We start from the raw sequence: 14,284 nt of genomic DNA, 5'->3' as shown, positions 1-14,284 counted from the left end.
TGAGTTTCTCAAAATGGAAAGTTGAATGCAATGTGCTATCATCGGCAAAACTATGGATAGGATTTCCAGTCAATGGAAGAAGGTCATTGATATACAAGAGGAAAAGAGTGGGGGAAAGAACTGAACCTTGGGTTCAGTTCTTTCCCCCATCTGAACCCCGGCATTAGTGGGGAAGTTAGAAGACAGAGAGCAATCTACCATCACCCTCAGTGAGCAATCAGAGAGAAAACTGGATAACCAATTACTGAAAACAGTTGGCAAACCATAAGATGGAAGCTTGTTTAGAAGACCTTTATGCCAAACCACGATCAAAAGACTTTGAGATGTCAAGAGCAACTACTTGTGTTTCACCGAACCTTTCCATTGAATTAGTCCATAAATGGATAAGCCAGAACATCACCAGTGGATCGACACTGACGGAATCCATACTGGCGATCGTTGATCAGAAGGAAGGTTTCGAGGTAGTTTAAGAGTTGGCGGTTAATTGATTTCTCCATTACTTTAGAAAGAGTAGAAGTAATTTCAATGGGACGATAATTGGATGGGAGGGATTTGTCACCTTTTTTAGGAACTGGCTGGAAATGAGCGAATTTCCAAGCAGAAGGAAAAACACCTTTAGAATAAGAAAGTGAAAGAAGGCGGCAAAGAATAGGAGTAAGTTCAGGAGCACAGGTTTTGAGATCAAGTGGAGAAATACCATCAGGACATGGAGCTTTCTTAGCATCAAGATTCATCAAAATCCTTCTGATATTCTTTTCACGGAAGACTACAGGAGGCATTGAATGGAGCGTGTTGGGAATGGTGGGAGGTGTTTTAACAAGATCATTAATACATGAGTTGGAAGAAAAGGGGGATGCTAGCAGGTCAGCTTTATCCTTGGCTGAAGTGACAACAGAACAAGCTGGTTTGGACAGAGGTGGGAGCAGAGATGGGCAAAAGTTGCGGCCAATAGCTTTGGCAAGAGACCAGAATGCTCGGCTGCCATTAGGGCAAGAAGCAAGTTTTCTACTCTTAGCCTGTTCAAACTCTAGTTTGGACTGGCTAATAACTGCTTTACAATTGTTGCGAGCTTTGGGGTAGGCAGAAAATGAAACTGAAGAATTAGAAACAAGCCAATTACGATATGCAACATTCTTCTCTTGAACAGCCTTAGCACATTTATTGGAAAACCAAGGTTTAGATAAAGGACGAGATTTTAAAGTGGAGTGTGGGATAAAGGATTCCATTCCTGCATGAATAATTTCACTGACACAATCTGAGCAAATGTTGACATCAGAAGTTTTGAAACAGTAATCTAATCCGACCAAAGAAAAGAAGTCTCGCAGGTCATCCCATTTTGCATTCTTGTAATGGCAAACAACACTAGGTTGGGAATAGCCATGAGATAAAGGTTCCATTGGAGAAGAGACAATCACCAAGTTGTGATCTGAAGTGCCTAAAGGACCTCTCACTTCGATCGTGTACTTAGAAGGGTTGTTTGTGAGGAAAAGATCAAGCGTATTGGCTGTATGATTAGGATTGTCCAATATTCTTGTAGGTAAATGAACAATCTGTGCTAGGTCATTAGTAATTGCAAAAGCCTCAGCATCTCGACCTGCTGGGTCGGTGTGACTAGAAAACGGAAGCCAGCTGGAGTTGTGAACATTAAAATCACCAAGGAAAATTACCTCACTGTTAGGAAAGTTGGACTGGAGAAGGTCAAGTTGCAAAGAGAGGAAGTCAAAGAACTCCAAGTGATTAGTGGAGTTGGCCTATAGTGACCAGTAAGCTAAAATGCAGCCTGTCTACAAATTTTGATAAACCAAAAATGCAAAAATACAGAAACAAATAACAAGAAGGGAAGTTAGTTATGTTTAGCATATTTTAACCTCTGATTGAAGAATGGGGGGTTAAACTATTTGCAGTAATGATTAGAAATAAGCAAAGGCAGCACACGTTTAACCTGGCATGAAAATATATAAAAATATATACATGTAAATATCCATTTATTAGCATGTGAATATTTACAAAGATGTCAACCATACATACCCTGGGCAGAAAAGGCCATAAGGGCTTTACAGAGCAAATAAAATAATAATTTTTATTATTTTATTTTACAGAGCAAATAAAAGCCAGGCAGCCAGTGTCGTTCTGTATTCAGAAAGGGTTGTGTAACTAAAAAAAAGTTCTCTTGTTCTTTTGGCGGAAATAATTGCAAAAAAACCAAGGCGGCTTTTTATTGACTTTGAACTCATGAAACAATGTATACTAGTCACATACCTACTAACTTTTTTTTTTTAATTTAGTCAGAAACTTTCAGGGTTCATTAAGGCCTTGCTGCCTTGTACCATTAAGCCCAAACAACAAACAGACAGAAGTTTTCTTCTTGCGTGTGCCTTTTGATTTTGTAATAAGTTTAGTTTTTTTCCAGTTTTTAATCAAGTTTGTGTTCTTTTTGAAATGCATGGGTATGATATTTTTTATTTCAATTATGGACCTACGAAATTTAAGTACATTAATATGTGCTCAAAAAGTCAGTATTAGATGACTGCTCATGTTTAGCCTAAATATAGTGATCTATATGCTAGTACAAGTATGTGCTTAAATATTAATTATAACTCAGCACTCACATTAGTTTTAATTGTAAGCACAAATAAATATACCTGGACTTTGAAATAACTTGTTTTGATAAGTATATTTACATATTCAGTTTTTGCAATAAAGATTTATCTTTTAATATATTAATTTCAGTGTTGTATTTTTGTTTCTCTCAGTGCAGATAATGCAGTATTTTTGTTAGTGGTTGTTGAGTAGTTTATTCTATGTTGTGTATTGTACTTGTGTTTGTTAGGTTAGATTAATTTAAATATTTATTTATTTACACATACACTCATGACCCAAAACATATTTTAGCATTAGTAGAGCCATATGATGCAAGAAAGCAAGCTCATAACAGCATCAGCCAAAAAAAAAAAAAAAAAACTTCTACTTCACCCTTCTGTTCGTTTGAAATACCTGTCCAGCTTAGCCTTAAATTTATTTAGGCTATTAACTTCCACAAAAGGGGATGGAAGTCTGTTCCACCAACCAACTGCCCGCTGGCTAAAGGCAAATTTCCACACATCTAACCTACATCTGTCTTTCCTCAATTTGAATTTATGCCCTCTCAGGTGATTATTCTGAGCAAAAGGAAGAATCCCATCAGCATTGAGCATGCTCAAACCATTCAAGGCTTTATACGCCTCTATCAGATCACCTCACCGGAGCCTAATCTCACTGTAATTTGCAAAACTGAAGCCTTTCTTCGTTAGAGCAACCCTTTGTTCCATTCACTAATCGTGTTGCCCTTCTCTGTACTCGTTCCAGGCTCTACATCCTTCCTGAAATGTGGCCTCCAGACCTGTATACAGTACTCAAGGTGTGGCCTGACCATTGCCGTATACAAGGGAATAATCACCTCCTTATCCCTTGTAGAAAAATTCCTGTATATCATTGACAAGACACCATGAGCTACTCTTGCAGCCCGTCTGCACTGCTCAGAGAACTTCATATCTGCGTGCACAATTACTCCCCAGGTCCTTTTCATTCTCTACCACTGTCAGTGTAGTACCACAGAGTTGATACGTTGCTCTGGGGTTGCTGTTTCCCATATGTAGTACTTTACATTTGTCAATGTTAAACTTCATTTGCCACGTCTCAGCCCATCTGCTCAACCATTCCAGATTCTGTTGCAGCAGCATAGCGTCATAAGGACATAAGTAGTGTCAACCCTGCCAACCTTTGTATCATTCATCTGCAAATTTGGACATTAAGCTTGATATACCATCATCAAGCCGACCAGGCTAGCCGGGTGGGTAAAGTGCCTGCCTGGCAACCCAAAGGTCACGGGTTCGAATCCCGACTCGGGCTTGGATCAAAGTACTGCAAAAAACCTTGGGAGGTGCACTATGGCCACAGAAGCCGATGCGCCAACAACTACCAAAGAGAAAAAAAAAAAGAAAAAAAAACCATCATCAATATTATTTATAAATACAGAAAACAATAATGGACCCAACACTGAATCCTGAGGGACTCCACTAATAACATTAGTCCACGATGAGCAGTGTCCATTGATTACCACTCTCTGTCTTCTCCCCCTCAACCACCCATAGCAGCAATTTGCCTCCAATGCCACACTGCTCCAATTTGTGCAGCAGTTTTCCGTGTGCAACAGTATCAAAAGCCTTTCTAAGATCCAAGTATATAATATCAAAGTTATTCCCTGCATCCAGTTCTTTTGTGACTGCATCATAGTATCCAATCAGATTGGTCAATCAAGACTTCCCCTTAACAAAACCATGCTGTGTCCGAGCTATAACTGAAGTCTTGTCTAGATGATCCTGCAGTGCTTCTTTAACCAGTGCCTCCATTAATTTTCCTGGAACAGAAGTTAAACTCACAGGTTTATAATTACTTGTGTCAGCCTTTGATCCTCCTTTGTGAATTGGGATCACATTTGCACATCTCCGTCTATGGGTATCTCCCCTGAGTCTAAGGAAGCTCTCATAATTATGGCTAAGGGTTTGCTTACTTCCTTTGCTGCCTCCTTTAATATAACTGGATAGATCCCATCTACCCCAGGTGCTTTTCTTGTGTTTATCTTCAATAATTTCTCCTCCACTTTACTCTCAGTTATTACAAGATTATCTAGCTTACTGCCAGAGTTGAATACACCTCTGGCATTCCCCTTGCTGAATAACTTCTCATGTGTGAATGTCGATTTGACTATACCTGTCTCCACAAGTCGATACATCCCACATCATCTACAGTGGCAGACAAAAAAAACTGAATCACCTTAAAAAAAGTAACATTTGTAGTGAAACTTATAAGATAATGAGTCGCAAAGCAAAAGTATTCCGTCAGTTAATGCTTCTATTGCATCAGATGTTTCTATAAATGCAGTTTTGGAAGAGTATACAGCTCATCAGTAATTTGTGGAGATATGGGCATGGTTCCATATGTTCAGTTGACACCTATAAAAAAAGTGCAGCTGCTGCTCTGTCCCAGGAAGAGCTTTCTACCATTGACATCCATATACCGTTGACTGGTGACAGCCTATTTTATCAGCTATCGCTGATAAAATAGGCTGTCACCAGCTGAAATTAAAGCATGAAACCAGTGATGTGAAGAGAAGACCTGGATCAGGCCGTAAGAGAGCAACTACGCCTTCCCAAGATCAATATTTGAAACGGCTATGCCTTTGTAATCGACATGCTAGTGCTTCTGATCTAAAACTGGACTTTGAGATTGCCTCTGGCTTTGAAACAAGTGCACAAACTATCCAAAGATAGATTTCGGAATGTGGTCTGCATGCCTATCGGCCCAAGAAGAAACCTTTGTTGACCCAACAAATGAGGAAGAAGCGACTTGCTTGGGCTAAATTCATGTTTCATGGACAAAAAAGCAATGTGACACCGTCATCTTTTCTGACGAATCGAAATTCAGCCTGCATGGCTCGGATAGGAAGCACTATGTCAGAAGACGAAAATCAGTGGAATACCATCCTGACTGCATAACACCGACTGTAAAGTTCCCTGCTAGTCAGATGGTCTGGGGATGCATAAGAAGCAAAGGGGTGGGGCAAATTAAGTTTATTAACGGAATGGTGAATGCAGAAACCTACACTGCTATCTTGGAGGAGTGCCTGAAACCCCGTTATTAGGGATTCCCACTAAGGGGGATCAAAGGATAACATGAGTAATTACAAACCTGTTTTTTTTTTTAATTTCTATTTCAGGGAAAAGGAGTCACTGGTTAAAGAAGCATTGCAGGAGCATCTAGACAAGACTTCAGTAATAATTCAGACACAGCATGGATTTGTTAAGGGGAAGTCTTATCTGACCAAATTGATTAGATACTCTGATATGGTCACAAAGGAACTGGACGTAAAAAATAATTTTGATACCATATATACTTGGATTTCAGGAAAGCTTTTGATACTGTTGCACATGAAAGACTACTGTACAAATTGGAGCAGTATGGCATCAAGGGCAAGTTGCTGCTATGGATAAATGGATGGTTATGTGGAAGAAGCCAGAGAGTGGTAATAAATGGACACTCTCTTCGTGGACTAATGTTATTAGTGGGAGTCCCCCAGGGTTCGGTGTTGGGCCCATTGTTTTTTATATTTATCAATAATATTGATGAAAGTATATCAGGCTTTAATGTCCCAGTTTACAGACAATGCAAAGGTTGGCAGGGTTGTTAATGCAGTAATGACAGTATTCTACTGCCACAGAATCTAGAAAAGTTGGCCTAAGAGGTGGTAACTGAAGTTTAACATTGACAAATGCAAAATACTGCATATGGGTAGCAGCAGCCTCAGATTAACATAGCAACTGTACAGTACTACACTCAGGGTAGTGAAGAATGAAAAAGTACTGGTGTAATTGTTTAGTCAGATCTGAAGTTTCCAGAGCAGTGCACACAGGCTGCCAGAGCAGCTCATGGGATCTTTTCAATGATATACAGGAACTTTGCTAGCAGGGATAAGGATGTGATTATTCCTTTGTATAAGGCAATAGTCAGGCCACACCTTGAGTACTGCATAAAGGTCTGGTGGCCTCATTTTAGGAAGGATGTAGAGCTGTTGGAACATGTACAGAGAAGGGCAACAAGATTATGAATGGAACAAAGGGTTTCTCTTACAAGGAAAAGCTTAAGTTCTGCAAATTGCAGTATCTGGAGACTAGGCACCTGTGAGGCGATCTGATTGAGATGTATTGTTTGAAGAGACTCAGTTCTGATTGACTTCTTTCCTTTTGTTCAGATTACGAATGTGAAGAGGCTTAAATTTCAAGTTGAGCATTGACCATTGTAGAACAGATGTGCCGAAATTTGCATTTAGCTAGTGGGTGGTTGATTGCTGGACAAACTTCCATCTGTTGTTGTGGAAGATGATAGTTTAAATAAATTCAAGGAAGAACTGGACATACATTATATGCTAATGTAAACCATCCCACACATTACTGCCCTTTGTGGGCATCTTAAACATTGTTATTTGCAGGTATTACAACAGATCAGTGTCATATCCACTTCATATATGTATTATGGATAAATACAAAAATCTATATACTTAGAATTGTGACTTGATATAAAATTTTATGAATTATTATTTTGAAATCTTCATATCAAAAGTGACTGTAAACAACTGATATATTAGTGGAGGTAAAAACCATGTTGGCCATTGCTATTAGAATGTAAATAGTTTATTAGATCTAAATGTACTTTTTAATAAAGTTAAGTATATATTTTTTTACACAGTAATAAAATAATATTGTTATTAAAAAAAAAAAAACAATTTCTATGCCAAATAAAAAAAAAAACAAACTTTTTACAGACTTAAATAAAGATATCACCTCATTCTTAATTGAATTGAATTTTTGCTAAAATTTAGTTCTGCCAAACTGCAACATAATATCAACTCCATGCTTAAATTCTTTTGCAAACCAGTCCTAAACTGCTTTGCTAAGTTTCTAGTACGTTTCACAGACAGAATAACAGAAAGATGTGGTGTAATTGAATAAATTTGTCTGCTTCTTCTTGTGGAACGTTGTATGATAGATCATCATTTACAACACCTTTGTCATTACTTTATTCTTAATTAATGACAGATGTAGTGGCAGTAGATAAGAGCTTTAACATTTTTTAATTGCTTTCACCTGTAATATAAGCAAGGATTTTCCACTTTGATTCTATTTCCAGTATTTTCAAATATTTTGATATACAAATACATATACATGTACTAAAATATTTCTGTGAGATAAACATAGAGTTTATATAAGCATGGTCAGACAAATTTTTAAGTCATACCAGATTATAAAGCGTTTAGGGCTGAAGCCTCAAGCTATGGAAAAGTTTAGACTATTAGTTTGACTAGAAAAGTCTAGTCTAGGGCACTTACCCACCCACTGAAGAAGGGCCAAATAGCCCTGAAACTGTGCCGTCTGGGTGGTGGTATCCATCTGAGAACAAGTAACATTAGTCTTCTCCTCAGGTGAAGCGTTACTTATTCGAAAATGGCGCCTCCGTAGCCAGGTGGGAAGGAGCAGCAGTGTGTAGCACACGCTTCTTGATTAGACCGGGGTTCGAGCCCATCACCACCAAATACGGAGGATGCGGAAAGGTCCGGGAATGACCACCGCATATTCCGGAGCAATATGGCCTTAGTTGCTAATGCTCCTAAAAAAAAAACTAAATAATAAAATAAATAACTTATTCGAAGTACTGCAATATCATGGCAACCCGTTGTGAAGGTATTCACAATATGAGATATAACCTAAAATGATGCTGTTTTGCTAACATTCTGTTAATTCAGATTTGGCTATGTATTATTGATGCTTTTGCACTATACTTATACATAGTCATACCAGATATGATTACAAGTGGAATGAATTAAAGACTGGGTAGAAGGTTCCATGAAAATGTATAGCAAGTGAAGTGCCAATGTTCTAAAGCAAAGCAACTCTGCTACTATTAGTGAAACAGTGGCAGCCTGCTGTAAGAGATACTAATTTAATTGTTTCCCTAAGAAATGCTAAATAAAAGTGCATATTCAGTGACATAATTGTATTTTTTTTTCATTTTTATCCCTAATAAAATCAATACTTCAAATCAGTGGAAAGTTTTTTAATTTTTTGCATTCCATTTTAGACAGTTTTATTGTATTTGTATATACTAAATGACTCCAAAGAAGAACATGTTTGTGTTAAGATAGCGTGGAAGCAATGTGCCTAATTGTGATATCAAAATCAGTACTGTAATGAGCAAGAGTAAAACTGTTTTTTAGAAGTATACATAATTTGATAATGATGTTCTAATAGTTATCAGGCTAGTAATTAAGAATTTAGTTCTTTAGAAATTTATTACTTCAGAGAGATGCTATTCGAATGATGAAAAAACATATGTTGTTTGATATTTTTTCATATGTTTTACGTATGTAATATATTTTATAAATATATATTGTAAATGAATATTTCAGTATAATGGTTAAATGTACATTTTAATATATTGGAACGTTCATTTACTGTTCCTTTTATCATCCTTTTTAATAGCTTTTTGGCTTCATTTTTCTCAGTATGACTAAAGCTTATTGGTCATTTTTGCAAAAACATTTACAAAAGTTAAAAGTTTGAACTTTTTAAAAAAACTTCATACTCATTGCCCCACCGAATTCCATTGAAACTGTCATTAGCTAATTTAAGGTTTGAAAATCAGGTTGCAATTAAGGTGTACTATTTAGCTGTCTATTTTTTAATATATAATACTATATAAAGAATTTTTTTTCTGTGCTCTTTAAAACAGATGAAACACTTCCCCTTAGTGCAGTAGGATTATCTGGATCACAGAATGAACAACAGTCAAATTCCTCTAGCCAAGTAAATATAATGCCACCACCACCTGATCCAACTTTTAAATCTTCTTCTACCAACAGGCAATACCAAGAAAAGGTTAATTTTCTAACTTTAATCTTCTGTTTGAGCATTAAAATTTATTTTGCTTCTTGTAATTTTTTGTAACCTATAATTTTTGAAAAGTGTTAGTTTTATTGAAAATTAAATTTTTAGTTAAATTTGTATCTTATGAACACACTGATTAAACATGCTGGCCATGCTAATGAGAATATTTATCACATGTATGTTTTGCTTGTGTAGATGTGACAGGTAGACATGACCATTGATTGGTCATGTCCACTTGTCAGAGACAACTATAAATATGTTCATAGATCTTTGAGGAGACAGTAGGATGATTGTGAATGCAAAATGCTTAGGTATGTATATAAGTAAAAAATCTGCTTTGATGTTTTAAATACCAGAGATTTGGTCACTGACAGGCATCATGCAGATGCGTGTTGCCTGTCAGTGATCACACACTCTCTTTCTTGTGAAAATGTGGGTTCAAAAAATTCCAGACTGATGGCTGCTCAATTAACTGTAAAGGGAGCATCTGGAATATGCATAAATGGGGGGGAAAATGTAAGCAGTAAAAAATAATCCAAAAGTATAAAACATAATGTGAAACAACCTACCAGAGAGAGAGAGAGAGAGTTACACAACCATCTTACATAAGCAAGCTGACCTGTGCTAAGAAATTGGTGCAAACAGAACCTTCCACACTGTCAAAGGAGTCCTGACCAGAGGTGAAATCCAATTCTCTTTCCTCCCAGCTGCAAAATTGTGAATAAGTAGTAAAATATATGTGTTGCAGCTGGGAAGAAAGAGAAATGGATTTCACCTCTGGTCAGGACTCCTTTGACAAGAGATTTTTCCAGGTGGAGAAATGGACATAGAATGTCTTTTCTTCCCAGAATAAGAAAAATCTAAGCTAGACAAACATAAGAATCCATTCATCTAGAAACAGTCTGAATGTCAGGGGAAACTTAAATAATGGATTGATTCCTCCACTGGAATTGAAGAGGGCTCCTTGCTAAGTGAGAGCTTCGTAGTAAACCATATGGCAATCTGCATCTTTTTCTATGAAATTTAAATTCCACAACAAGGTACACCATGTGCATTGCAGTAGAAAGACAGACAAAGGAATGGAGAAATTAATTCACCAACTTGTAATTTTGTTTAATGAGAGATCTGAATGGATAAAACACACTACTGATAAAATCAGTATGATTTTATTCTGTAAACAGTGTGTTTACAGAATAAAATCTAGAAATTATAGTTGAGCATAATCTTTCCCTGGCAAATATTCACACAACCATGTCAATTAACTTGATCCTTCTACCAACATTATACTTAGAAATAACAAAGGATGTGGTTAAAGAGGCCTGTGCACTCTGGATTCGTTATTATTATTTTGGAGTATTATGTTTCACAGAGCGAAACGGAGACAGAATAAGTAATGACAAGTTTAATATTAATTGGAAAAACACACATATATTAAATTAAATACATACAAAAGCTTAGTTTGTTAACCTTCATCAGTCAAACTGGCAGTTAAGAGTGTGGAACATGAGGGCGTGTACTGCCAATCATGTACTGTGTGATGTGATAGTTAATTGTTGGATGTTGAAGCCTGTGGCTGGACGCATGTTGCCAACGTTTGTCATTCATCAAAATGCTTGTTTCAATGATGACCGATGCAGCAGCAATAACGATCTGATAGATAAACCATCCTGCAATAACCAGCAGAATACCCCGGGAACATGAAAACAGCAAACTCTAGAGAACTTTCATATACTAGGAACTTTTAATCGAGTTTTTCATATTTTTTTTTGGTCTGAAACCCTTTTGCAGATCAAATCTTTTGTGGAAATAACAAAATAACATAATAACCCTTTAGCAAATTTAAATCTTCCATGTATATACAAATTAAATAAAAAAAAATTGTGATAAAAATATAATGGAACATGTGCAGAATCTCTGGGATCTCTTTGCAAAACCCCAGAATTCTACAGAACACGTTTTAAAAATTGCTGTTCCTAGGAGAGATCCGAACCTGAGACATTTCTTAATCTGTATTAAAATTGTCAATGTCTAAAAAACATTAATTTCAGACTTTTTTTCTATGTAATCTGCTGCTCTTTCAAGATGAGTTAAGTAAAGTATTCTAGTACCCAATCTTGCCCAATGATAGAATTTAAAAAGTGAATTCAGAAACATTGCTATATTAGTTTTGCATTGGAGTTGTTAGAGGTTAGTAATTTTGTAATTATTTACCATAACATTGAATAAACAGATTTTTGGCACAAAAAAGTGTAAATATTTTACTTATTTATTAATAACATTTGCAGTTATAATTCTTTTCAGATCACTTTATTTTATGCTTCTCCCTATGCACATTGCTTTTTTTTTTTTGTTGTTGTAAAACATATTTGAATATTGCCTTTTCTCTCTCCCCCTCCCCATTAGGAAACAAGTGCTATATCACCAAAGAAAGCATCTTCACATGCCAAAAGAGTTCATTCAGAGTCTTCAAGTTCCCCATCTGATAAAGAACAAATGACTAATTATCAGCACTGCCCTTTCCACTGTAGTTATTGCCATCAGCTAAACTTAAAGAGTACTACAGCAGTATCTTATATTAAAAGTTACATCCAAGAAGGCCATCAGAAATCTGAGGTATTTTTTTCACTAAAAAAAAACAACAACAACAAAAAAAAAAACTTATTTATAAATAAATATTAAATGTTATGCTGCAGGTATTATGTTTCCTGTTTTTGGAAAGAAAATCAGTGCAATATGATAAATGTAAAATTAATTTTAAAGAGTATCACATCAAGTAACTTAAAATCATAATAGTAAATTTTGAACAGCATTGGTAATGGTAACTGTTGTTATATGTTAAATATGAAAAGCATAAAAAAATTATTGCCTTGTTATGATATATACTCTTATGTAAAATATATATTTTTTTATCCATTTTTTTTTTTTTTTTTTTTTTTTTTTGTTATTACTAGTAGTACATGCTGTATCTGAAATCATCAGTACTGTATCACTGATTCAAGTGATATGGTATTGTGCATTACACAACTAGCAGAGTTGGGCTGTTCCAACTAACAGCTCACCTGAGTAGCCCTGCTGATGGCTCATCACAAGCAAACACATGTGTAGTGAGCAAGGGAACAGAGCGATTGGACAGTGAATAACTGGAAATGCATTGCAATAAACAAAACAATAAACATCATTCTTGAATTGCATTTCCAATTGCATCATGTGCCAGATGGGTACAGCATTCCCCAACATGAGCCTCTTGAACCCTACTGCGTGAAGGGGAAATTGTACATGCTCGTCAGGACAGCATAATGGCGGGAGGCATTTTTGAATGGGAGTCACTAGGCTCTGTGGTACCTGTCGGTCAGTGCAGGCTTTACAGATCCATGGTTTCTGACCATATGCATTTGATTATGGTGCCTGACTTTCTGGACTACCAAAGTATCTTTCAGCAAGATATTGCTTTGTGCCACAGCTGCAATAGTGTTGGACTTCAGTAAGCATTCCAGTGAGCTCTGCCTTCCTGTGGCCCAGACTTGCCCGATCTTGATCTAATTAAACATGAGCAAGATATTATGGGATGGGCAATTTGGCAGCTGGGAGAAAATAAAAAAATTTACCTTTTTTTTTTTTTTTTTTTTGCTATTTCACTATTGGTTTTTTGAACATTGTATATCCATGATTTGCACAGTTGAGAGGAAGATTTTGCTCTATGATTAGTAATGTAAATAAACATTCAGCACATATGACACCATTGTTTCTCTTTGTAATGCATCTGTTTTTGCATTTCTCTCTGTACATTTTTCCTTTCTGTTATGTTTATTTGTTTATATTCTTTTTTCTGCTACTTGTAAATGCAAATCATATCTACATATTGTACACAGAAAATATGTTGTCTTTTCCAGATTTTATAATATATGGAAAATCTTGTATTTCTTTGAAATCTTACTAAGGATGCCATTAAATTAAATTTATCTGCACACTGCATATACAAAGAAAATATTTAATGTTTCACTAGGTGGGGGGCTTTGCTCGCTGCGCTCGCTTCTTTTGATAAAATAAAATAAAATACAGAAGCTTTCGACACTGTGTGTGACTCTTCCTCTGCTATGAATACATTAATACGTTACATATGGAAATCAAGCATGGTACCACGTGGTCATGTTAGATAATCATAGCGCTTGACCACTCAAACAGAAGCTTGTTTTACTCTGGTAAAACAAGCTTCTGTTATGTATTTTAGTATTTGTTACATATTACCATGTAACCCACATTCATCTTCTCCCATTGGCTGATGAATAAATATCACTAGGAGGAAAATTATTTTAATGTATAGAAAGATATGCCTAAATTTCATTTTAATGCAACATGCACACCTGATGGCCACTTTACTAACTAGAAATGAACAATGAAATTTCTTTCACAAATTCACGGAGTATTTTTAAAAATGCCAAGTTTAATGGCAAAGTTGTAGTTTTTTAGGTTTGTTTTCCTTTAAAAAAGTAAAACTAGTTTCTCCCAACTCTTCCAGTCATCATATGATGAGGATCAGGAGAGTGGTCACAAAAACAGAAGCTGCAGCAACAGTGTAACATATACTTATATGAATAATAGTCAGTAATAGTTTCAAACTAGCAAGCGGAAACTAGGTATGTTGAAACTTCAAAGGAGCTCATCCTTTCAACTTGGTAATGAGTTTAATGAGCAGAATGTTAAGCAATTAGAAATCCTCAGTTTAAAAAAAGAATTTATCATATTTCTGAATATCTGCCTAATTTTAATATTTAGTCTTGTGAGCTGGTGTATTTTCCTGGAGGAACATA

The 14,284-nt window shown here is 36.0% G+C and overlaps 1 protein-coding gene across 1 annotated transcript in view; it reads left to right on the top strand.

Moving 5' to 3' along the window:
- The window catches only part of LOC150091574 (uncharacterized), a 298,466-nt gene that overhangs the window by 249,304 nt on the left and 34,878 nt on the right, over positions 1-14,284 (top strand). Inside the window, exons 13-14 of the mRNA XM_090369000.1 lie at positions 9,322-9,467; positions 11,880-12,089. Coding sequence (XP_090225126.1) covers positions 9,322-9,467; positions 11,880-12,089 — 356 coding nt within the window. The remainder of the gene's footprint in view (positions 1-9,321; positions 9,468-11,879; positions 12,090-14,284) is intronic.

The sequence above is a fragment of the Mastigoproctus giganteus genome, chromosome 1, assembly GCF_048544385.1.
Source record: "Mastigoproctus giganteus isolate SK-2022 chromosome 1, ASM4854438v1, whole genome shotgun sequence".
Classification (NCBI taxonomy): domain Eukaryota; kingdom Metazoa; phylum Arthropoda; class Arachnida; order Uropygi; family Thelyphonidae; genus Mastigoproctus; species Mastigoproctus giganteus.
This window is presented reverse-complemented; position numbering and strand designations above follow the sequence as displayed.